Raw genomic sequence first — 27,088 nt, forward strand, 5'->3', positions numbered from 1 at the left:
ACGAAAATTTTTCAACTTCTTTGTATAGACGCCAAACAAAAACTAATCGTACGATATGCGTCAAAATTTGACAGAATGTGTATAAAAGTGTTGCCAACGTTGAGAGAATAAAAGTTTACCGATTGGACAAGCGCGGGAATTTTGAAATGAAAATTCCGGTTCTTTTTTGATCATTAGGTAAGCCATTTTCAATGTAGCAAAATGGAGTGCACCCTTATGTGTTCGTCAAAATATTATATTTTATATATTTGTTAATCAAAAATGTTCGTGGTGTTTTGAATCAGTGTCATATATCAAAATCTGTTAGCTGTAAGGAAAGTGATCAAATTCATTGTTAACTGCAATTAAACTGTGTTTCAATCGAAATGGAACCGGATATTAGCACGCGAACTCAGGTAATAAGTCTTTGCTGCCGTGGAAAATCATTACAGGAAATGGCTGCAATCATTGAAAGACCACATTCGACAGTATACAAAATCATAAAAAAAGTGCAAATTCGAAGGGACTTGCTTGTTGGTAGAGGGTGAAAACGTATTCTAACACCTGAAGGTGAGCAGCAAATGTGCGTACAATACTAAAATATCCTAAAACAAGTATTCCGAAGTTGGCTGTGGATGTTACTGATAATATCCGGCCAGTTACTGCCGATACCATCATTTGCATGGCCGAGAAGCTCGGAAAAAAACGCTACTCTCCAAAGCCAATATAAAAACCTGTTTTAATCCACCTAGTGGTGTAATGATGCCTTTCTCATATCAATCATACTATCATATAGAATACTGCGATTCTTGAAGAATAACCAAAATCGGTTTGTTTGACCGTCTACTGATAAAAACTATCAATTGGAAAAGGTTTGAGGTCGATTTAGAGAATTTTTTAAGGTTTTTCCCCATTTTCAGTGATGGTATACAATTTTTACCCTATATTTCCGGATCCGGAAGTCGGATCCGCATGAAATTCAGGAATTACGTATGGGACCACAGGACCTTTAATTTGAATCTAAGTTTGTAAAAATCGGTCGCGCCATCTATGAGAAAAATTAGAGCACATACTTGCTTTTTTTGCACATTTTACCCCATAACTCCCGAACCGGAAGTCGGATCCAAATAATATTCATGAATTGTGTATGGGACCTCAAGACCTTTCATTTGAACCTAAGATTGTGAAAATCGGTTTCATCAGCCATCTCTAAGAAAAGTTAGTGCACTTATTTTCACTATTTTTTGCACATTTTACCCCATAACTCCGGAACTGGTAGTCGGATCAAAATGATATTCAGGAATTTTGTATAGGACCACAAGACCTTTCATTTGAATCTAAGTTTGTGAAAATCGGTCGCGCCATCTATGAGAAAAGTTAGAACACATACTTGCTTTTTTTTGCACATTTTACCCCATAACTCCCGAACCGGAAGTCGGATCCAAATAATATTCAGGAATTTTGTATGGGACTTCAAGACCTTTCATTTGAATCTAAGTTTGTGAAAATCGGTTCAGCCATCTCCGAGAAAAGTTAGTGCAAAAAACGTTACATACACACATACGCACATACACACACACACACATACACACACACAGACATTTTGCGTACTCGACGAACTGAGTCGAATGGTATATGACACTCGGCCCTCCGGGCCTCGGTTCAAAAGTCGGTTTTCACAGTGATTGCATAACCTTTCTATATGAGAAAGGCAAAAAGCGATTGCAAAAGAACATGTGAATTAGCCTCAGAATTTTTGGAACAACGTAAAGACTGTCCCAGAAAGTATGGACGCAACCAAAAACCGCTGCCATTCCGCAATGGTTCAGAATCTGTCAATTTTTATGGCTGCGTCCTGTCGTTTACACTATTCTCTAACCACTTGTGCAGTTGTTTATTCGTTTTCGTTAGTTTGTTTCGAAATGCGTGGACTTTCAGCAGAACAACTTCGAAAAATTGTGTACAAATGGTGCACAGAACGCGGACTGTCACTGAGAAAGATAGCAAAAATGGAAGGAGTAAGTAAAAAAAACCGTGCGAAATGCAATCAGAAAGTTCGGTGAGGATAACACCTTTGAGGATAAACCGAAAACGGGTCAAAAAAGGTCCTGCTAACCCTCAGTTGGATACTGTAGGCGTATACTGAAGGCGTTCAAGCAAAAGAAGGAGGTTTCAGTTGGGGATGTGGCCAAAAAAGTAGGCACTTCGAAGTCAAATGTTCTTCGTGCTAAAGAACGTTTGAATCTTCGAACCTATAAGAAGCAGAAACAACCAAAACGTAGTCCGAAACAAGAAGCATCGATCAGGCCGAGAGTTCGAAAGCTGTACAATACGATTCTAGCTGGAAATTTGAACTGCATAATCATGGACGACGAAACCTACGTGAAACTCGATTACAAATCCTTGCCGGGGCCACAATATTATACGGTAAAATACGAAAAAGGCAAGTGTTGAACCAGTCCGAGACATCGATTGAAGTCGAAAAATTTGGTAAGAAAGCTATGGTCTGGCAAGCAATTTATAGCTGCGGTAACGTTTACAAAAACGACTTCTACCCATGATTCGAAACCACAAGGATCCTGTTGTTTTCTGGTCAGATCTTGCTTCCTGCCACTACTCGAAATCAACGGTAGAATGGTATAAATGTCACTTTCGTCCCAAAAGACATGAATCCACCAAATCGCCCACAACTTCGACCAATTGAGGAATTTTGGGCATTAACGAAGGCACATCTTAGGAAACATGTCTCGGCAGCCGAAACCATTCAACAGTTCAAAAAAGATTGGAACAAAGTGTCAAAACTTGTCGCCAAGAAGTCTGTACAGAATTTAATGAGGAACGTTCGCAAGAAGGTGCACCAGCTAGTCTACAATGGCTTAGTAGCAAATGTTGAGGATAATATTCTGTTGTTGTAGTCTAATATTATCAGTATATCGAATAAAATTTGAATATCTAACACTTGTGAATTATTTTCAGCGAAATCAAAGTGCGTCCATACTTTCTGGGACAGTCTTTAATTTTTATTTTCCTAGCAACGAGAGTCCTGTATCAAGCATACGTCTGCATAAAACTCAAGGCACAAAAACTTTGTAGATGCACTTGATCGGTCCACCTGCGCTTCGCTTTTTCGTATCCCGGCCGGATCAGATTCAAGAACCATTTTAACTGGACTGTCGTCCGGCATCCTATTGACATGTTCTGCCCATCGTAGTCGTCAAATTTTAGCTGTCCGTGGTTCGATGAGTGGTTCCTCTAGCAGCTGTTCAACTCGTCTTCCATCTACTCTCCGCCATAGATGGTCCGTAGAGCCTTTCTTTCGAAAACACGAAAGCGCTATTCACACTAGGCCGTGACGTATCGGGAACGGGACTGGACCGGATCCCGTCCGGGTTACGCTTCAAATTTGTTTAATGCAGCTCCATGTGAATATTCTAACTAGACCGTGTCGTACCGGTGTCTGTATCGACACACGTCCGAAGCACGGTCAAAGCATGCGTTAACTCAAAGTTACTATTGACAGGTACTTGAATGGTCACATGTTTGCCATCCAAGGCTCCAAGACACAGCGGGAAATTCCACAAAAAATCGTTAGCAATCTTCTTCCACATATCTTCTGTTGGTTTCGGCATTGCATCGTCGATTAAGGAGCAAGACTCTTTCTAAGCGTATGAGTAATGTCAACAATGTGTGCGTAAAAACAAATTCCGACGCTTCTTTTCCTGATTTTAATCAATAAATCTTCCATATGGTTGAAAAACAAACCGATCAGTTCATTCTGCTTAAAATTTCAATTCAAGAAAAATGAAAATCGTAGTCTAAAACTCCTCCGTTTTCCCTAAAACTGCTTGAGAAAAATTATTTCAGTTTCAGCTTACTTCCACTGACACATTTGATTAGCAACAAACCCTCTCTTCCTCTTGCAGAAATTATTGCGCATAAAGATTTACGTACCTTCTATAAGTAAACCCGCACAATAGGAACCTATTGTTTAACTCGCGAAAGGCAATGGATATGGAATGTTGGAAAAAACTCGATTTTCAAAAGTCTGCACAAAAAAATGGCTGCAGCACTATGAAGCAAAAAATGGCTGCAGCATTATCTCTGAATACAAATGCATTGAAAAAGTGTTGCTAACTTTTTTATTAAGGAATTAAAATCTATATTCATGGAATGTAAGCAATTTTCTATAAAACGTTGGTGAAAAATTATTCAAAATTGAAACTTCATCCAAAAAGTCAGGCTTAACATTCATTTCAGAATAAATTTAGGTTAAAAAAGATTGTTTGAAACTTAATAGTTCTAGTCACTTTGATAACCAGTTTATCATTTCTATATTGCACTGCATATATGAATACAAAAATCGATGACATACGGACCAAATAAAATGTACGTAATACTAATACTCGATTAATCGATCGATATTGCGACATCCCTAGACATCATCAATCTAGTAGACAGTCCCAAGTCTGTAACTAAATGCTATTGTTTTTTGCGTGTCTCCTGTTGCTAAATATCTTAAATCATGAGACGAATACAAACTATAAGCCATCTCAATGATCGTTATACAATTTTTGGTTGGAGTTTTCTTGACATTTACAAAAAAAATCTTGTTAACAATTCAATGAAAATATCTTAAACAATCTTAATCGGAATGTAGTGCCATGCTTTTTGAGACACGGATGAATTTTACTCAACAGCGAGTTGAAACAGGTTTCTGACATTCGGAAATATTCCTTGATCTCGTCATTCACAAGCGGCTTATATTATAAGGTGAATTCACCCTCAACTGCTTTTTTTCGCCAAAGTTCGGGCATCCAAATCTTATTTCTTTTTTTTTTTTTTGTTTTTAAACTGCTGATTATCTTCGTTATTCAGAGCAATTGCAATTTGGCCAATTCTTCGTTGGAAAAATGTGCCATTTTCGTGAGGAACAGAAGAACATCAAATGCAACGATTGTGTATGTTACTAATAGCAATGGCAGCGACACGGAAAGTGCACGATATGAGAATATTTCATAAATAAATCCTGGCACGTCGCGGTCCCGTTCCGGATACGTCACGACCTAGTGTGAATAGCGCTTAAGGGAGCGTTAATCCTCAGCCAACATAGTCCATATCTCGTGACCATAGAGAACAAACGTTCTAATGAGTTTTGTTGTATTCACGGCCCTTTTTGTAGATGGTACATACCACTCCTTCCATCCATTCCTGCGGTAGAATCTCCTCCTCCCAAATCTTATAAAATGTTTCGGTCTGTTTCGCGCCTGTCTGTATCGTTTCTCATTCGCTTTCGTACGGTGTTTCATATCCCTCCAGTCATCTTCAAAAGTGATGCCAAATGTCTTAGAGTTGAATGAAACGTCGAGGGCCATTTCACTGAAAGAGTAATTTCGCCGGAAGGGTCATTTCGCCGGAAGGGTCATTTCGCCGAAGGGGTCATTTCGCTGAAGGGGTTATTTCGCTGAAACGGCATATTGCCGAAAGGGCATTTTGCTGAAAGGGCCATTACACCAAAAGAAGGCGAAGGGGTCATTTCGCTGAAAGGGTACTTTACCGAAAGGTTCATTTCACCGAAAGAGCCATTTCGCCTTACGGGTCATTTCGTTGAAAGGGCATTTCGCCGAAAGGGTCATTTGGCCGTAGAGATCTTATCTCCGAAAGGACGTTTCGCCGAAAGAGTAATTACACCGAAAAGATTTTTCAACAGAAAATATCGTATAGAGCATAAAATCTTTTAAATTTGATGAAGCACCCGTAAATGTATTGTAGTATTGCATTCGAGTCTAACGGTCTCTTTAAGGTGAAATGTAGCGGAATGCGAAAATCGCGTTTTTGATCAATTATTCAAAAACTAGACCGATTTTCGAAAAACCAAAAACACTTAAGTTTTCGAAATCAAATTTATCATAACTAAGTATTCTTAGAATTTTGAAATTTTGCTTTGCCGAGCCGTAATTGGTTTTTGAAATGTATAAACGGTCACTGTTCCGTCCCACGGGGATGATTTTAGAACTGAAAAGTAGTATTTGTAGCAGAATTTCACAAAGAATCTGAAAATGCAACTCAAAATTATAAAATTTTAGCGAAAACAACCGAAAATTGAAAAAGTTTTCATAAACTTTTCTGCATTTTTTTTATTGCTTGCGCGCTGCTGTTTCGTATTGAGGTGGTGTGAGAAATGCACGGTGGGCACGGTGGCATTATATCGTGAGCGAAAAATAGATATAAAATAATGACGCAAATTCATGCAGCATTGGGTTTTGTGTTGAAATAAAAACGACTTGAATACAATAAAATGAGTATTGTAAGAAATCGTTTATTTTCTAAGTAGCTGTCATTTATACAAACAATGTGATAAACATTGAGGGCCAGCTTCGAGCCAGTCATCATGGAAAACTTATTGGAATTCATTGGTTTTTCAATTATTATGAATACAATGAATCAACGCTTGATTTTGCTTTCAAAATCGATTGAATAATAAGGAACTACGAAATAACTTTATATTCAATTTCGTGCCCCAAATATGTGCTTGAGAAAAGATTCACTAAATAATTTTAAATGCATGGTATGATGAACTATTAGTTATAATTGGAATGTAATCTAAGAAATTATTAAACTATTGATGATTTCTGGCACCGGAGGCCAGATGCTGTTTGGTCTTCGGTTCGTTATCGTTGAAACAGACATTTCTAGACTCATCATGCTATACAATTCCGAAAGTCGCTTCCGAAAAAAAGTTAATGGTGAATACTTTTACGTAAATTCTATCTCATCGGCGGGCAGGGCCTGATGAACGACTGGCAAAGATATCGAAAATACTTGAATGTTCTCTTGTCTTCAATCGTTCTTTTGAAGGAGAATCGATGCTTGCTACTAAAATCAGGCATATACATGGTTAGCAAGTTAGTCAATACATATACATTTAACCTCATGTTAATCATTCATAATTACTCATGATATATAGCTCTAGTGTAAGAGTAATCACTAATAATGATGATTGAATCAGCATATATTCAAAGTGTGCAGAATTCTAAAATCCTTTACGTCCCGTCTTTTTTACAAGCCAATATAACGAGAGGTAAACCCACTGCGCTCAATCATTGAAAAAAGTTCTTGTTTCTATGTGGCCTTTTTTCTTGGTACGCTTTGTGCGACGGTTCGTTCAACTGAAGCGGATAAAATTTTGCGCGCATTTTATGACGCTACATTTCACCTTAATGAGAACGGTGGTTTTACTGCCTGATTTAGGCAAATTCTGTTCTTGGTGATTTTCAGTTGAAAAAATTTCTTTTGAGAAAGATCACAATTAGTGTGCGAATCGTCGGCCAAAAGTAATTGTTCTTATTTCGGATTCGGCCGTCTCTTATACAAACCTGTAACCGCCATGTTTGCTTGGTCTATTCAAAGCTAGATTTATTTGCTTTAGTTAGTCACGCGTACATTAAAAGCGAAGCCGCATTATACAAATACCGTGCCTTGGTGATGCACCAAAGTGAATGTTGTGATGTTTAGTCGTTAATAAAATTTTCTGGTAATTCCATTTTGAGGTACATAAATCAAACTGAAAAATTCCATCAAGAGAGTATTCTTACTGAGTTAAACACGGAGAAAGAAATGTATCTGTCATTTAGAGTAGGAAATATTTCCGACGTATGACTTAAATCAACAAAACGGGTGTGAACACTTTCCTCTTTCATTTTTCAATTCTAACGGGATTCTAAGACGGCGAAATGACCATTTGCAGCTAAAATGATTCTGACTCGGAGAAATGATTCTGACTCGTTACTTTTGATTTAAATTTAGTTTCTTTTAGAATACGAAAAGTAATAAGACAAAATCAAAAAAAAATCTTCGGTCATTTTTGAACAAATTTTACAGTACTTGGAAGGTTTCACTTTCAATATCTTAGAGATCCACCGATAAGAAGTGTTTGCCTTTTCGAAGAAAATGTTGGAAAATAACTCGTAAATAGTTTGCTGTTTTTTCAAAATTGATAATTGATAGATGCTTATAACTTTTACTAATTCTATTGAACTTTTTACATTTTTCGTAAATTCTTTCTTCATACATTTATTCTGTTTTGTTTTTTCTCTCCATATTAATCCAATTTTGTCATTTTACACTTACAGAGCTCTTGGACTCTTTGCCCCGTCGTAATGAGAATGGTGCAATAACAACGGAGGAAAGAAGAATCCCAACACACACAGGACCCAAAAAAAAAAAGGAATCAGTAGAAGAATTGACAACATCATACGCACAACTGTGAATTGCAGAAGGATTTTGGTGGTACACAGGCGCATAAAGCTTTCGGATCCCAGTTCAGCTTAAAAGTAAATTTACGATCGAAATAAGTTTCTCTGCCCAGAGTGCTATTTGATAACAGCTTCCGAACACATCATCTAGGCCATACGAATTCAGTGCCAAACTATACCGCTTAAGATTGAACGGTTACGGACATTAGAGCGACGTTAGAATATAGTTTTAGACACATTAACCAGATAAAACTACTAGTCATTTATTTAGAAAGCTAAAAACTGAAGGAATTGCTTTCAGACGACACTTAGGTATTTGGATATTAGTCACTGACTGGCACGACGAGATTTTATCAGATAGATACTATACCAGGAAAGCGCCGCCAAGATAAAAAAAAATCGAAGATAAGCGAATATTCAGCGTTTGTGTGTAACAGCGATAAGATAACGAGGCACGATAGTGTTGAACGTATTTTTGTTGAGATTATCTCTCATTAGTAATGCCCAGATCCAGTTCGGTTTGATGCGTAGCACACTATAGACTCCTAGGGAATGGGTAACAAAAATTCGTGCTGCTCGTACTCGAGTCCACCGCCGACGCGGAAAACCAAGGAGACGCCAGTGTTCGAGGAGCATTTGCCTGAAGGTGAACTCTCGACTAATAACTTGCAACACATCTCAGAGCGGGAAGGTGACGATGGTGAGCATGACCCATCGGTAGATCCCTCGGCGGGGACAATGTTCCTGGAACGATCCAAACAAAGCCTAGAGAATGGAATGACCAGGAAAAGGTCTCAGCATCAGATAGCTCCCCAGGGAGGAACCATCCTGAAGAAGAGTAGTTCTTGTTCGACCATCTATTTAGATGACTCGACTGTATCACAGCCGAACCTCAAAAATACGGTGAAATGTGTTTCTCTGGCAATTTACTACCACATCAAAACCCGTAACAGCGAGCGACGGATAGATATCTTCGACGAGAAACTACATCCGCTGACCCGGGATCCGGTGCCGGATGATTACGACCAGCACAACCCGGAACATCGACAAATCTACAAATTCGTTCGGACGCTGTTCAACGCCGCCCAACTGACAGCGGAATGTGCCATCATCACTCTGATATACTTGGAAAGACTACTAACGTACGCCGAGCTAGACATCGCTCCATGCAACTGGAAACGAATAGTTCTCGGTGCTATCCTGCTCGCCTCGAAGGTATGGGATGATCAGGCCGTGTGGAACGTGGACTACTGCCAGATCCTGAAGGACATCACGGTTGAAGATATGAACGAGTTGGAAAGACAATTTCTCGAATTGCTACAGTTCAACATCAACGTACCGTCATCGGTGTACGCTAAGTACTACTTCGATCTGCGAACGCTAGCGGAAGCAAACGAACTCTCATTCCCGACTGAGCCCCTCTCGAAGGAACGGGCCCAGAAACTGGAAGCCATGTCCCGGGTAATGCAGGACAAAGCTACCGCGGAAGCACTGAAGAACGGCATGAAAAAGTGGTCCTCCATTGATAACATCCACCAGCAGGGCAACGTGCGGCGTAGTGTGGCCATCCTGTCGTGATTTCGTCGGATCGTGGACGTGTGGTGTTTGCGTGTTTTATGTATTGTTCATCCTATGCCAACTCTGGGGATAGTGTCATGTTAGATAGTGACATTAGCGGTAGAACCAGCATCAGTAGTAGCTGGTAGCTCGGTCTTACCTGTTATGTGAGGCCAATTTTCGTGATGATGGGCATCGAAAAGCAAGGAAAGTCAAAAAGTGAAACCAGACGAATAACGTTAGTATATGTATGGATAAGGATGAGGAGAGCGAGATGATTTTACATGTATTTTGTATGTATTTTTTATGAAAGACAAGCAAATCCTGAATCAAATCCAACAAAACTATTTTATACGAGATCTTTCGTGAAAACATTGCAATTTTTAGCAGTTTAATGCATGTTCTTATGATCGCTGAATGAATATTGTTGTCTACAAAGGAACCTATTTTGTCTTTACTGATGAGCTGCGTCTTTCAACTGTTCCAAGAAAGAAAACATGAATTTTGCTTTGAAGTAGTTACACTCGAACACATAGCTTTTTAAACAAAATTTAATCCATCGCAACGTGTGGAAAAAAAGATTCACTGCCCATATTCGTATTGTATCCCTAAGTGGAAAATTGGCATGTTGAGAAAAGGACGCTTCCAGTTTTATTTAAAAAAATTTTTAATGATTTTAGTACTAAAGGGGAAATTTAGTACTGTTGCAGGAAGTATTCGTAGCACATCGTAAATATTTCGGTGCTACTTGTATATCATTTGCACAGAATGGGACGGATATCCGGGTATTTCGCGAATGTGACAGTCAAGAGGTGATGTTTTCTCACATTTTACAGAAAAAAAAATATTTTTGAAATTTTTGAACATATAGTAAAAACAGACTTCAATCGTTAAATGTAGGAACTATGTGGTGGTATTTTGTTATGATCTGTTATTCTTTCTTATTAATTCAGTTTCTGTTACTATTAATTCAGTTATTACTTATTATTTGGGTGCCGCAACGTAGAGGCTCTGTACCAGTGAAACAGATTGATTGAATCTCACAACTCTTTTTTGGGGTTTAGTTTCCTTTTAACATTATCTCGCAAATATTATAACATTTTCTTGAATCTTGATTATTTCTATATTTCATCAATGTATTATTCAATTAAAATCAATTTATTTTTTTTATTAAACATGTTGTCATTTCCCCCATGATACCTATCTTGTGGATTGTGTTGTAATCGCATATTGGACTCAATTTCTTAGGAATCAATATCCAAATGATCTATTTCAGTTTTATGAACGAAATGAATGTGTTCAGTTTCACGCGAGTATTTTCAATTTCTTTAATCGCGTTTCATTGTCATATTTCAAGCTTTTCTAGGTCGATTTATTTTCAATAGATCCTTTTCCAAATTTTTGATCCTGTTTTGAATTACACTCGCTTAGACTACAGCAGAAGAAAACGGGTATCATATTCGATTCCAATGCATTCGCTTAAGTCTCGAGATCAAGTCAAATATGTGTCTGTTTTAAACTTGTGCCAAATACGGAATATTTACCAAATCGTGAAGCTCGACCAGATTGGAACCAATAAAGATAAACTGCTTTCGATTTACTCTTACACTTGTTTTACAGAAGAAAGAAGAGCCCTTTCTCAAATTAATTCCTAGCGTGGAAGAAATACTTCCATGATTTGTTTTGATAAATTTAAATTTGTTTTGCCCTCCCTTTGGTTGGTGGGCTTGACGGTATTGCAAACATCATCACATACAATCAATTAGCGTTACAATTTGATAAAGATATGCGTTACAGTTTTTAGTTTCATAATTGAATTTAATGAATAATATATGGAACGACTTGAATAAGATGTTGATTGCATTACGCTCCAACATCCGGGGTTGGAGAGGCCGGTAGGGCTTAACTGAGCTCTTTTTTATGTTTTATTTTCATACTACCGGCCCTTATTACCAGTGTGAAGTGAAAATTAAGTAGAGTAAACGTATCCCAATTGGGTTTCACACGATGACAATAAATAAACGGTAAATCGAATCCATCTTTGACGTTTATTGGTGGTTTGTGTACCATGGAATACTGTGGAATGAAATAGAATATTGTAGAATATAATAAAATAATAATGACCGAACCAATGAGCAAACCACTGATAGCTGTCAAACGATGTTCATCCAGTTTATATTGTGAGGATGTATCGTTTGGGACCTGATGGGTGAGATGATGTGTGAATGAATTGTAAGAGTGAGTGCATGCAAGAACGGTAATAAAGGCCACCGTTTCAGCTCAGGACTAACGATCGACCAATAGAATGGATAGAAATTGGGTAACGGTACCCCCATTCATCTCAAATCCATTAGTCATTTCATGTACGAAAACCATTAGTTAGAGTGAGATCTGTTATCTCTGTTTGATAGATTAATTTCAAGAATAACATGAAATTTGGAGCATTTTTTTTTGTTCGTTAAAACAGCAGTATTGAATCATTTCTGAACTACTTTTATGTGCCATTGCTTCTTACAGACAAGGCAAAGATTTTGTATTCGATTTTATCTCAATAAATTTATTGAAAGTCGAGTAATCGGTAAAATAACATGGTGACTCTACTAATGAGATGACTATTGGCACACAAATTTTAGTTAGAATCTATTAGAATAGAAATAGTAACTCAATGTTGTGATGCTTGCTTGTGGAATACATGTAGGTATGTATGCATGTGTGTATGCGTATGTGCCTGTGTGTATGTATGTGTTTTTGTGTGTACAACATACATTATACCGTTCCCTCGGGTGTGTTGTATCAAATTGGTTGTGACACATTTCGATTGCGAGTCAGTGTACCAGATGTTCAAAAGTGCCTGAGCGGATGGTAATATACTGTCAAGAATCAACCGAAGATAACGAAATGTGAACATGCTGTAGCAATACTATTAAACCCAAGTGTTATTATCATTTAAATAAAAACGCATGTCCTCAGTTCTTATCCGTCAAACCATGATGAGCTGCTCTACAAAGATCAATGAAACACTAATTTTTATTTTTTTTATTTTTATTTTTTTTATTTTTTTTTTGTTTTTTTTTTTGGAAACGGATGACTGGATGAGGAACAAGAAGTACGAAAATGGTGAAAGAATTAGAAAGGAATATTGGCAGCAACATAACATGCCAGCAAAAGTACGGAGTGAAAAATGACAACAAAAGACACGAATCACAGCTGAATAGAACACTGGAATTAAGGTAAAACAGAATACAAACTATGAACAAAGGTAAGAAAACCAACATGAAGAAATAATAGAAACTGCTGGGTAACAATGTAATTTCCTCATATTGAAAGAGGCGTTTATATGGCGCGCATGCGCTAATTCGGCCTGATACAAATTAACGGGGAGGGCAATACATTTTGGACAGGGCTGTAAAAAGCTGATTGGAACCCTTTCCCCACCAAAATGTAATATAAGGAAACTATAAGGATAAATTTAAATTTGTTTTGAATGATTTTATCGCTTGCTGCTATACGAGCATTAAATTTCATTATTAAGTGAATACTATGGAATATTGAATTTCAAAGTCTCAGAAATTTTTTATTGAGTGGTTGATACCATCGATTGGGGAACACCATCCTAGGATCTCAAATCCGTACACGTACTCTATGTACCATCAGAGACGATTTTTATTCTACTTACCTACTCACACTTTATTTAGTGACCAATTTCTCTTCGTGTGTTGTTTAGAAAAAACATTCAAGATATGCGTTGTCCTTCCGATGATTGAGTCTGGAAATCAGTTAAAAATAAAACGTTTGATTTCCAGTCTTAACGCACAGGGTCAGAGAGTTTTTCACAGGGCAACTGCTCCCTTATTTATCTCAGCTCCACCATTCATCTCATATAGGAAAACCATTAATTAAAGCAGCCCATTGATTGTAGGCTGAGTACATGCTAACTTGACTGATGAAATGATTATTGGTAATTTTTTTTAAGCAAAATAACATGCTAACTTGCCTAATGAAATTCCGTTTCACTCTTTTTTTTTTTTCTTTCTTAAGTACGTATGGCTGGCAAAACAAGATAATTCGAAGAAGCAAATTTCGACCGCTTCTAACATTTGGAAGGATAACGTATTTATGAAAAAAAAAAAAAACATTTGGAAGGATCGTGTTAGACAAGTGAAATATTCCTATCCCGGCTACTGCTCGAAGTTGTAGAGTCACATCGGTCACACGTATAAAAATCCAGTGCCGGTACCATGATTGAGAAATTATGAAATCATGAAACTTGTCTTCTCATGAGATCATATCTATTATTAATGATTTTATTAGCAAAATGATTTAAATCATGAAATTTTTTATGGGATTTGCCCACAAAATCATCAGAGTTTCTGGAACTCTTTGAGAATGTATATTCATCACTTTTTCAATGCAACAATGCAACAACCGTTTCCGGCAGAAAATATGTCCCCGGAAATTGACTGATCGTCTGAATCGTACTCAAAACTGTCTGAGCTTAGGTATTACGTGATGAAACGTGATTTCAAAATCGCGACTTAGCATTTAAGGTTGTAACTGGCAAACTTTTCCAGTCTTCTAGAAAAAAAATCTGCCCTTCGCGTACAAGTGGGACTGAGCGGATGTAAACTATACACTCTAAAGAGAAATCGGACAAGCTTTGGTTGATTTGGATCACGCATGTTATAGTAACGCAAATGTCGCAAGAATTTTCGCTCACCTACTTACAACGACTTAATATATATCATTGGAAATGCTAAATTTTATTTTTATTAACAAGGAGACAGTTCAACAGCGGAATAAAGTGCCAAAATTTTGCCTCTGTTGTGATTATCTATTTTTGATTAAGGGGCTGTCCATAAAAGACGTCACGCCGCAAGGGGGAGGGGGGTGTTTCATAAAACGTGACCTTTTGTGACAGAGGAAAGGGGGGGGAGGTTTTTGGAATGTGACGTCCAATATTTTCAATGAGCGCATTTTTGAAATACCTAATTATATAACTGCTTTGTCCATTTTTCTGAAAAAAATCTTCACAATAAACGTTTACATTCTATAGAAAAACGTGTATTTGTTGATGTAAAAGCTTCTTGTAAATTCGGAAATGAATGATGCAGGAAATGATTTCTGTTGTGATCAGCAAAAGTGCATGGAGGAGCGAGTAAAAAAGCGAAATTAATAAATTTTGCCTAATATGAGTAAAAAAGAAAAAGATGCCTTCAAACGGTTTAACTTAAGTTATGCACTGACAATTTTTTCAGTAATTTGATTTTCTAGCATTGATAATAGTATATCATAAGAATTTCTCTTATCTGATTCTGATGCAGTTTATTCAATTGTACTCAATTTGAAAAAGGACGGGAGATCAACGATTTCAGACGTAGATCATGTCATGTCTTATCTTGATCATATGTGATTTTCCTACACCAACATCAAAGCTTATCGAATCATCCAATGATTGAACTTACATAAATCAAGAATCATTTTAGCTCAAAATCACTACCCATTGTGTGACGGAAGATCAGTACCGGTATTGATCGATGTGATTTAAAATTCACTGATCAACTGATCATAAAAAGATTCTCCGGCAGTGATCTTGTTTTGATGAGGTTTTGGTCTTTATTTTCTCAGCCCTGTATGCTACACTAAGGAAATATTATTCTTTACCTAATATATCTGTGTACCCCTAGGAGGAATAAAACAGATGATTTAAATGTTTCATTAATTCCAACCAAATACTTTTGTTAATTTATATAATTGATATTAATAAAATAATTCCGATGATTTTGTAGTTTTAGGGATATTTTTCAATCTAATGACAGCATGTAATTAATAAATTGATTTTTGCCTCATATTTGTATGGTTTGTCATACATATTGAGAATGTATTGAGATGAATTTTATTTATTTTGAATTCGTGACATGTGACACAGGGGGGTGGGGGGTCTTTGCTTCTGTGACAATTTGTGACAAAGGGGGGATGGGGAGTCAAAAATCGTCAAAAAAGCGTGACGTCTTTTATGGACAGCCCCTTATTGAGAAATTTCATATATAGAACAAACGATCTATGCCTGATTTTTCTTTGAATTAGAGTTCCGGACATGCTCGCCAACATTAGTTGACAACAATGAATTTTCTGGTTTCTTGTTAACCAATGCGAAAAGATTTAACGAGGAATAAGCACAGACTAACCGACAAGACACTCAAATTAGATTCTTCAATCATTTTAACGGTCATTTCGAATATTCCTTTAGTTGGGACAGTACACGCATATGTCATGATGTCGCCACGTTACCCTATCAAAAACATCCTGTCTGTCATCTAGACTGTGTTTATTTTTTTCATTTACCAACAGAGTTGCCATTTATACAGAATTACCTGTAATGTATTGATTCGTATACGTCCATGCGAATTTCATGCAGGATACAGATTCAATACACATTGCCAAAACTATATACATAATTGTGCCTACTTCTCATCCTCCAACGCAATACAAGATCGAACCCGTTTTGTTACAATATTTACTTGCTTCTGGTCTACCGCCACTTAATTTCGTATGAAAATTACCAACACAATAAAAAATAATCTAGATGAGCAAGGTTGAGTCAAATAAATGGTTACCTTCCAACATCACTAAAAAAGTTAAATATATTCGCCCCTATTCTGTATTTCGTTCGAATCGGATTGTTTCGATCGAATTCGAAATTTGGCATTCTATAGCTCGATCGATTCGAGTTTTCCATACAGAAGCATCACTCGATCGAATTAGAGAATGCAAATTTTTACATTCGTTCGACTAAATCCGATTCGATCGAAATACAGAATAGGGGTGATTATCAACGTAATCCAATAATTTATTGTGATGATTCATTTTCAAATATAATGATGAAATCAGGCATCCCTGCAAGCAGCTGATCGGTGTTGACAAACGAGGGGAAACCAACTAGTGAAAAAACTTTCACATAACACAAGGGGTGTACCGATAGTAAATAGTTCGCGCAGTACAATATAGGTGGAACTAGTGCATAACGAAAAATTATTTTATAAGAATTTACTCATACTGTCATGTCTGTTAGTCTGTGGAATAAGCGTCAAAGCAAAAAGACAATGTTGCGAATCAGTATGTCTGAGCCATCAAAAGAAAATAAAAATATAGTAGTCGTGATATGTAAATTATTCGTGTTTATATTTTTTACATTATTTTGAATAATCATTCACTACGTAAAAGTCTATTTGAAACATCTAATAAGTTTAAAAACATATTGAGGCGCGCATCTGATGAAATGAAAAATAATGCAATCAAGCTTCAAAGCCTATTGCTTCGCATATTAGCATGCAATTTACAACTTCTGTGAAAATCTAAATAGTAAGAAACTCAACAAAAGTGTTTCAGTAGTTGACTTGACTGTTCTCCTCGACCTTACAAAACGTTCCACTTCGTTCCGGAATGATAATGAGGTTCTCCTGCTTATTACAGAATTTTTGCAACTACATACACTAAAAATCAATTTTACCTATTTTTGAGAAGAAATCACTCATTGTCGAGCTCTTCTATAAGCTACCCAAAATTAGGTCGTTATCTACTCAAAGTTTGACTTGATCGTAAAAAATGGGTAGCGTACTTTGTTATGGCATAACACTTTGGGTAAACTTACATTTACCTTTATTTTGAGGTCATCACTCGTTACCTAAAATTGGGGAGATGCCCTTTAGTTGTTTTTGGGTAGGTTTTGGTCCAAAATTAGGTAACGGCTGGTAAGAGTGTACAAAGATTTGAACATTTCTCACACAATTGCCACAAGTGTCAAATACACATTTTTGCTTTCTGTTTGAAGTACATGTGTATTCAGTCGGAATAAAACAAAAATGAACTTCCGATTTTAACTTACACCAAAACAAAACGTGATGTGATTGCACCCCGTAACAAAGTGATGATTGCAGTGACATTTACAATTATTCGACAGACTGCTCCTTAAAAATTTTAAATGCAGCTCATATGCTAGGCTGTATATCTGCTATCTGTGGTTTAATGCGTTTTAGATGTTCTGGGTTTTAATATTTTGAACCAATACAAGCCTTACCATTTTTTCGCATTCCGGTCCGGATACGGTTTAGTATCAAAGAGTTTCTATTCATCTTTTTACTGGACTTTTTATTCAAAACCAGTAAAATTTTCGGTTTTTTTAGTAGCAGCTCGTGCGAATATCTTCGGTTTTCTTCCAACTGTCAAAATAGAAGAAGCTGAGTGTCCCGGTTCAGCCTATCTACCTGCAGTTACTTTGCCTATGCTCACCATAATTTCTTTCTTACATGTCAACAGTTAGACAAGCTGTAGTTGGTATTTCAATCATGAGATTCTTTGACAGTTGAACTACTATCACTAAGTCAGAAAATTTGTATAAGTTTAGATTTTTTATCCAATGAACATTCTATTTTTTGAGCTGAAGGACTTAAAAGTTTAAACTGAGTTGAATTGTCGATTTCAGAATGTCCCCTTAATTTATTTAAAAAAAAGCAAATCACCTTTCTCGTAAACTCAAACCGAAAATTAAGATAACTTTATTTTCATTATTTTAATTGATACAGCACAAACATTCGGCCATATATCAATTAATTGAAAGTAAAGTTTAAAAATATTCCTTTGATCTTCTTTTCAAACCTAGACTTTTATGATGACATCATTACAGCGGTCGCGAAAGTCCCCAAAAACCTGGAGAAAAAACATTGTGTCAATTCCTGAAAAGCATAAATTCATGTACTCTGAATCCAATATGCTGACATGACGAAAACGAAAATATCGCATGATATAGTCACAGTTGTGAAACTGCTGGAATTTCGTCATGTATGCTCGAACATTTCAGTTAAGTTAAGCATACACATTCGGTAGAACTCACGAAAAATACATTAACCGTCATGTCCTTACTTTGAACCAGTTCTTCTAGCATCAACTTCCATCTTTCCAATCGCGCAAAATTAAACATAATTGAACTAGATGTCGAATCGCATAGATAAATAAGCACACATACACACAAACAAACAAAACAAAAACTAACAAATGATATACCTAAACGCAGATTTTGAATCGAAAGCTAGCAAAAGCAACAGAAACCCGAAAGTAATTATAATGCCGTCATCAAGTAAAGTTAGATCAGTTATGTGAAAAAAAAATGATACAAACAAGATAACGCAGAAACAAAATTCTGATTACGATAGAACTACTCATAGAAGCTTAGTGGATAGAACAGATAGTTTAAGTGAAATAGTGAATAGTGAACTTCAGTTGGCGAAAGTACAGTTTCAAACTAAAAAGTTATAGCTGAGGTGCCGACAGTTGCGAACACAATTGAAAGAATTAAGCCAGGATTCTTTGGCATCGGTAGCAACCGAAACAAATGCTTTGCTTCGGCGTAGATTTTTATTTAGATTTTTTTCTGAAAGAAAATAAAAAGAATCCTAAAACACTAGAAGCATGAACTCTAATCACTAGCGGTAGTTTAATAGACAAGTAAGCCAATAACAGTCGTGTAATTTCCATTTAATGTGCTGCAAATTGATTCTAGATAACAGATGATAACAAACTAAAATGGGCGAGTCCAAAAAGCAACAACTATTTCGGGCAAACAAAAAACGGTAACTTGTAGTTTTGTGATGATGAATTGATGATCGAAAACAAGATTGTGGAATATAGAAGAGTATCGTACCAATTTATATGTAACTTTAGCTATTGCGAGAAGACTATAGTATATGGAAATAAAATATGGAAAAAACAGTGAAAATTTATTGATACCATCGGGAGCCTTTGTACTTGTATCCGAATGTCATGTTGCTGCTGGTATATGAAGACTTGATTGATCACTAACTCGAGTCTTTTCTACTTTCTCATCGTCATTTCCAAAGCGAATAGTCACTCAGGGGTTTTGATACTACATGGGTACCAGTTTGTGTTAATGCCACCTCGTGGATCAACATAAACCGCTAAGCAGATGTAACGTTGGTAAAATTCTATCGTCGGCCATTAGTATTGGGAGTTAATCAAATAGTCTTTCAATATCGATGCTTTCAACTCCGAGAAATAGTGCACCAAGCATTAAAAAACTCTGGGCTTTATCGGTTACGTCACATATGAGATTACATCTCTAGACCCAGAAATGTTCGCCATAACCCTTTAAAATTTGATTAACAGATTTCCAATAAGCCTAAGTTTATCGAATTCGTTGAATCATGTTGTAGCCAATGAAAAACGTGCGGTTAGTGGGTTACATCACTCATACTATTCACCCTCATTCTTGTTTACGGCCGTATGCGATACGTTCGAAAGTATATCAAATTCGTATTCCCGTTTACGTTCGAAACGATCACACTTTTAAACATCGTACATGCATAAAAACAACGCTCATCCAACTTTAAAATATCAGTTCTGTTACAGATTTTAGTTGTAATTAAAAATCTTTGCTATCATTTGTTATTTGACTTGTTTTTTTTCGGTGACTTTGTATCATCATGTTTGCTTACGTCCGTATCGACAATTCGACGAACACATGCTTTCGAACGAATGCGACCAAGCTATCCATTGTTTTCATTCGAACGTGTACAGGTAGTTTTTTTTAGGAAGATTCCAAGCATCAAGGAAGTGACGAATGCTACATAATAAATAAGTATCGTACTCAGGACCAATTTTATTCAAGTCGGTAAATGAAATTTTCAAATTAAACTTCGTGCAAAGTAAAAACGCATTTAAAAAGTATCTGCGAAAAATATGTTGCATTTTTCTTCCAATTTTGTCATGTTTTCGATAGTCTACATATTTATTTTACACTGGTAAAATCATGCATTTAATATAAAATAAAGCATGTTTGCCCATAGCGTATTTTCCATAAAGTACCTAATAGATGTAAAACTTGATGTGTAAAAACTTGGAACCGCACATATATTCGAAGGCTCACCTGAAAAACAGCCTTTTACTATACTGCTATGCTTTCTAAATGTTTTCTGCAAAATATATGATTTGAATACAAATCACCTTTAGATTTGGAAATGAATTTGTTAGAAATCGGCTAAACTTTTATCAATGTGTTCGAACGATTGATTCGCAACATAAAACTGACGAATCGAAACCACGGCATTTCGTCTATTCGTCCGTAAACGAGAATGGGACTTTTTGTTCGTACGAATGATGTTTAAATACTCGTATCGTTTGAAGCTAAACTGACATACATTCTAGCGTTTCGCATATGGTTAATCACAAGAATTGGACTGATTTCATCAAGGCTTAGCATTTATTTGAAGAAATTTACTGGTATTTGAATATTTTGTGGCAAACGAGTCGCGTTCAAATTAATTCGAGTGAAAACAAAAATGGCTTATTCGTATTCGTTCGAAAGTACCCGTTCGTCGTATTGCCGATATGGACGTAAACAAGATTGAGAGTGATTATGTCTCCAGAGCCGGAAGTGACAATCAATTAATTTTCGAACTTGATCCAACACTCAATAGTAGCTTTCAAACGAGTTTAGACTTGTTAAAATTAGCTCAGTTATCTCTTAGAACATCCAACGCTTTTTGTCAGTTAAGTCACTTATACCATTATATCTCCGGAACCGGCAAAGACATCCATTTGATCTTTGAATTTGAACAGTAGTTCAATATTAGTATTCAAATGAGCCTAAAGCAGCCCTTACCCGAGAATTATTTTTGTCATTTTTAATGATGACTAAGTAATGATATTTTAAATTTGCATAAAAAACTCGTCATTACTACACCACGTGTGTTCATTGAAATGACATTATTTTTTTAGTAATGACACTTTTAATGATCGTGTAAGGTCCGCTTAAGCTTGTTGAAATCGGTTCAGCCATTTTCGAGAAAAATGAGCGGTAAAAATATCTTGGAACGGTGCATACATACGCACAGCCATTTTCTGATCTCGTCGAAATGTATGTATGTATGTATGTACTACGGGTCTCCGGGGCTTCGTTTGAGAAAAATCTGCCTGTGCGATTTTCTTCGATGGTTGCTTTCTAAAGAATGTAAATTACTCCTTAACTGATTCAGTTCGATCAGTTTAGCAAATCAATGAAAATAGCTGAATGAATCATTCGTCAATTCATTTTTCGGAGTCGATTATTCCGACAGATTTCCGAATCAACCGGTTGTAGGCGAAATTCATTCGGAATCGGTTGTTGCACTGGATTTGGAATTGATTCGGAATTCCACATGAAAATTCCTCGCCGATTCGGAATCCATTCGGATCTGATAATGTGGGTAGCTCCGAAAGCGAAAATTTCATTAGTATTGTCTCATCAAACCAATCCACACCCACATTATCAGATCCGAATCAATTCCGAATCGACGAGAAATTTTCATTCTGAATTCCATGTGGAAATTATGTGGAATTCCGAATCAATTCCAACTCCAGTGCAGCAACCGATTCCGAATGAATTTCGCCTACAACCGGTTGATTCGGAAATCTGTCGGAATTGTGTGAGAAGATGGGGACTGAATTGTGAATTCGTCTTCTTTTTCTTTTCCGATTTTGCACGTTTTCGTGTTGATTTTCAGTTTATTTTTATTGAAAACATTACATAACTGAATATACAAATTTAAATCTTCATGTTTTTCGGATATACAGAACTAGTAAATAACCAGTTCTTCTTAGAATTCCAACATAAACTGTTGAAATTCGCTGGAAATTAACAAAACGGCCTACCTTAGTCAGCATCATCCATTCCTCTAGCTGGAGTGTAGAGAAAAGGCTTAAGGCGCCTAAATTTCACACTAACACATTCATAAAATGAGCGAATAGTCAATGACATTTATAATGTCACTGTCAATCGGGTTGATCGAGCAGCCATCTCAGGCGAAAATTCTAGCACTGAACCGATCGAGCACTGAAAAATCATGCAGTCGAGTAAGAATTCATTACGCATTCCGTCATTTCGATAATGTGGGCAGTATCTGAAAATCCACTTTTTTACCCAGTAAATTTGAACACTGGACGAATGAATTCCTAATCAGCGAGAAATTTTCATACGGGATCCCATGTGTAAATCATAATGAATTACGAATAAATTCCAACTCCAGTGCAACAACCGATTCCGAATGAATTACGCCTACAACCGGTTGATTCGAAAATCTGTAGGAGTTTAATGCGAAGATGCGGACTGGATTGTTAATTCGTTTTCTTCTTATCAGAGAAGCCAGATCTGCAGATTTGTCTGTAAATCTGCAGATTTCGTACATAGTGCTGCAGACATTTTTTGTTGTGCAGACTTTTGAAATTGTCGCGACTTTTTGTTTTGCTCGCCCAATTCAGTTTAGCGTATCATACTTTAAAGAGAAATGGCTGCCAGCAAGGCATACTTGCTGACTTAAGATTTTTTTTCAGAAATACAGACTTTTCCAACATTGTCTGAAGAAATTTGAAATTTTAACCTGGCATCTCTGCTTCTTATTCTATCCCGATTTTGCATTTTTTCATGCTGATTTTTAGTTTATTCTTTAACAAAAACATTATATAATTGAATATATAAATTTTAATCTCCAAGTTTTTCGGATATACAAAACTAGTGAATAATCAGCTCTTCTTAGAATTCCAGTATGAACTATTGAAATTCGCTGGAAATTAATAAAAAGGTCTACCTTAGTCAGCATGATCCATTCGTCTAGCTGAGTGTAGTGAAATGGCGTAAGTCGCCTAACTTTTACACAAACACATTCATAAAATGAGCAAGTATTCAATGTCATTTATAATTTCACTGTCAATCGGGTTGATCAAGCACCCAACTCAGGCGAAAACTTTAGAACTGAACCGATCTAGCACTGAAAAATCATGCAGTCGAGTAAGAATTGATTGCTCATTCCGTCATTTCGATAATGTGGGTCATTGCTCATTCCGCCTTCTTATAACAAGCGGTCTTTCGTTGGTTCAATACGTTGTATCCTTGGTCCAGGAGTGAAAATATATGCTAACAACGAGCACGATGGATGTCTGCTACTAGAGGGCGGTATATATCGATGATATAGGACAGGATATATCGGGGTTCGATTTTCAACTCCGGTCCGAGTTTTTCTGTCCCTAAGAGGCGAATAACCTCTATGATTGAAACAAAAAAAAAGGTCCGATACTAGCTATCACCAAATACATCATATTAACAAGATATCCAGCTCTCACATTTCCCGAACAAATCATTGGCAACATCCTTTTTTGCGAGCATGTCGCCCTCAGGTGAGTCCGCATCGAATCTCATACATAGAAGTAGGGAAGAGAAATGTCAAATTCGTGCACGCCAAAATATCAGGGCTGCGCACCCATACAATTGACATGATATGTTGAATGTGATGCCGTGCGATGGCGTTGTTGAACTGAAGATTGATTTCGCTCCAAGCTGACAGGGTCTGGTTAATGGCAGCGCAAAGAAAAAAAAAACGTGTGAAGGTTACAGGACATTTCGAAAGCAGAAAAAACTAATAGCAACAACTTGCGTTTAATTGTGTGTTTGTTTCCAATAATTGTAGAACAATAGCCTCGACAGTTCGAAGGCATTCCATGTACAAAGCATTGTTGTGCAATGTAGCAATCGACAAAATTTTACACAGTTCTTCAGCTACTAGTATCAGGATTTTTCACTTTGTGGACCTTCATCGTTATCATCATCATCATCATCATCATCGTCGTCATCGCTGAGTTCGTCATCAATTCCTTCGAGATCTTCTTCGAGGAACAGATTCTCATTTATTGGAGCTGCATCCGCTGATCCAGTCGCGGTTGTTGCTACTGCACCCTCCTCAGTCTCACCGTTAGTAGTTACAGATTTGTTAGCGTTCATTTTCTCCCATCGATCCGTCTCAGCCACGGTACCAGTATTATCCGCCTGTGGAATACATTATGTTTAAACAAACCAAAAAATATTTCTATGAAATCAAACCGTACTTCTTTGATAGACAACGAAAGCATATTCAAATCCAACTCTTTATATTCAGTTGCATCATCATCATCTTCATTTCGGCCGTAGCTCTCGATCGCATCTTCACCCTCATCCATGCCAAACTCAACCAACTCGGGATTGAAGCTAAACATTTCTCTTCCAGAAAGTCCATTCTGTCGGCCGGCCTTAAAGTCCTTTCGTTTGCGCTCTTCATCGTCGAGCTCGCGTTGCTTCTTTTCTATCAGTTTACGTTTCTTCCAGGCAAGGAATGTTTCTAACGTGACCCGAGTCTGATTCGACCCGAGAGCAGCACGTTCTGTTTCGATCAAATCAACCAGCGAAATTTCTTCCTTGTCCGCTTCCATTTTCTTTTTATCCTTCTTCAACACATATCCTGGAGGCAGTGCATGCCGGTATATGCACTTTTCACCGTTTGGGCATTCCCAAAACCACCCGTAGAGTGAACGTTCTACCGCATCCAAGAAATATTTGCAAATCTGTAAGAGCAAACTGCCATTAAAGTTTAAACAATAAAATATTCAATACGTACAATAGCAGTAGTTGGCATATTCTTTTCTTTAGCGTGCTTCTTTGCCACAACTTCTGCGAGTTTTTCTTCGGTCCAGTTTTCAATCGTATCATTTTCGGAATCACGCATATCCACGTGAATCGATCGTTTTTCCGCTTTTCGTTCAATAGACAGATCGTGGGAAAATTTGCATTTATCACCCTTGGTACAGGTACCCTGCTTGAAAAATGCACAGAGGATCGACTTAGGATCAACGCCCTTTTCGATCTTTTGCGTTGGAACGGGTTTGAAAAGAGCAGCCAGCTCCTTCTGTTCCTTCAACTTTTTCTCCTTTTCCTCCTTCTTAGCGTTTGGATTGACATTCAAATTATGCTGTCCTCCGCTTTTAACCTGCTTCTCTACTTGGGAGATAAATTTCTGTTGTTTAGCTCCCTTTTTATTTTTCAACCCAAAGGTTTTATCCTGTAACATTTTATATTGATATGATTTTATTAAAAACTGTTTTCAAAATGAATACTTACCTCGATAATTTTTTCCTTCTTTTTAGTCTCCGCCTTTTTCGAAGCACCGGGTGCGGGCTTTTTTGGAGGCATTTTACAATATTTTATCAGTCTAGGTGTGCGGAATATACAGCAAAAACTATATTATTTTACCAGGAAATTCAAACAGGCATGCGAAATGCACACCGCATATACAGCAATTTTTTAAAGTTGTGAAAAATGACATTTGCGATTGATGATTGCGAAACATGCTGACTGTCAAAATATCATACGAAGGGATAGGATAGTAAATTATAGAAACAGGTGATAGTGATATAGTACGTAACCGATTTACCTCTTCTACAATTTAATATTGTTCGACCAAAGTACGACTTGATAAGAATAGCTTTTTCCTTTTTTTTAGCCGGAATCCTTTTTTGCTGCGAAATTCAAATTGTATTCCCTACTGGAAATGGCATGAAAGTGCATCCATACTTTTGTGTACATGTTTTATAGTATTTTCTTCATTAAATATAATGTTTAAATCAATTAATATATGATCACAAATTTTAACTGGAATGTTTATTTTATATTTGAAATTTCATATTAATTTATTGCTCAAAATCTCGGCAATAACACTATTGAACACCGATAATTTCAGTAATTTTTTTTCCAAAAGCGACGAATATCTCGATAACTTTCAGTCTTCCCCAAACCGAAAATCTCAGTAAATGCAAATTGACTGTCGAAAAAATAATACCGAGAGTTTCGGTTGTTTTAATGTTTGCCGAGATGATTGAAGAACACACGGCTGTCCAAATCTCGGCAAAGTTTTGCCGTGGTTTGGGAAAAAATATAGGTGTGTAGAGTGTTGTCCATGTTATGCTATCTCCTTCATTCTTTTGTTATAACGAAATGAAATGAAAATGTCAAACTCAGTCGAAACGTAATCAATCGTAAGATCCGCACACGATATATACGGCATGGTAAATTACTTTAAATGTACTAAATCAAATAAAGACATCATATTACCATGATATTCAGTTCTCACATTGCACGAATAAATCGCAAGAGAAATACACTCAGGCAAATTGAGTAGTGAAAATCATAAGGCAAATCTTATGATGCATCAAAAATCACCAGAGTCACCATTTCATAAAATTATTATGAAAATCATACCTCATCTACCACTATTATAATAATTTCAATACGAACAGCCTATGAATTCCATAATATATGAGAGAAGGTATGTTTTCCGTAATATTGTAGAAAAAACAATACGATTTGTTGTTACAAAACCTTCCACAATTTGGCTTAGACCATTGAAAAATATTTGAATGTATTGTGAACATGATTTTTACAATAGAATGTATAG

General features: G+C 36.7%; 2 protein-coding genes across 3 annotated transcripts in view; one reads left to right on the forward strand and one right to left on the reverse strand.

Moving 5' to 3' along the window:
- LOC131429701 (cyclin-Y-like protein 1) overlaps positions 1-14,653 on the forward strand; it is a 30,006-nt gene extending 15,353 nt beyond the window's left edge. For both annotated transcript variants that reach the window (XM_058594013.1, XM_058594014.1), the window contains one exon: positions 8,109-14,653. In XM_058594013.1, coding sequence (XP_058449996.1) covers positions 8,784-9,809 — 1,026 coding nt within the window. In that variant the 5' untranslated portion in view covers positions 8,109-8,783 and the 3' untranslated portion in view covers positions 9,810-14,653. The remainder of the gene's footprint in view (positions 1-8,108) is intronic.
- A 9,605-nt stretch (positions 14,654-24,258) lies between these two features.
- Positions 24,259-25,968, reverse strand: LOC131429702 (zinc finger CCCH domain-containing protein 15 homolog). The gene is made up of 4 exons (XM_058594015.1): positions 25,756-25,968; positions 25,256-25,696; positions 24,711-25,202; positions 24,259-24,651 (listed from the first exon to the last, which is right to left on the reverse strand). Exons 1-4 carry the CDS (start codon positions 25,825-25,827, stop codon positions 24,394-24,396), a joined length of 1,263 nt encoding a protein of 420 aa, XP_058449998.1. The 5' UTR covers positions 25,828-25,968; the 3' UTR covers positions 24,259-24,393.
- Between the last annotated feature and the right edge of the window lie 1,120 nt (positions 25,969-27,088).

This window comes from Malaya genurostris, chromosome 2, assembly GCF_030247185.1.
Source record: "Malaya genurostris strain Urasoe2022 chromosome 2, Malgen_1.1, whole genome shotgun sequence".
Taxonomy (NCBI): domain Eukaryota; kingdom Metazoa; phylum Arthropoda; class Insecta; order Diptera; family Culicidae; genus Malaya; species Malaya genurostris.

Bases quoted from the DNA above. Each gene is read 5' to 3' on its own strand.
- LOC131429702 (XM_058594015.1), bottom strand. From the start codon at position 25,827: ATGCCTCCAAAAAAGCCCGCACCCGGTGCTTCGAAAAAGGCGGAGACT. The intron at 25,697-25,755 runs GTAAGTATTCAT...AAAATGTTACAG, and splicing joins AGAAGGAAAAAATTATCGAG to GATAAAACCTTTGGGTTGAA. The intron at 25,203-25,255 runs GTACGTATTGAA...TTGCTCTTACAG, and splicing joins ATATGCCAACTACTGCTATT to ATTTGCAAATATTTCTTGGA.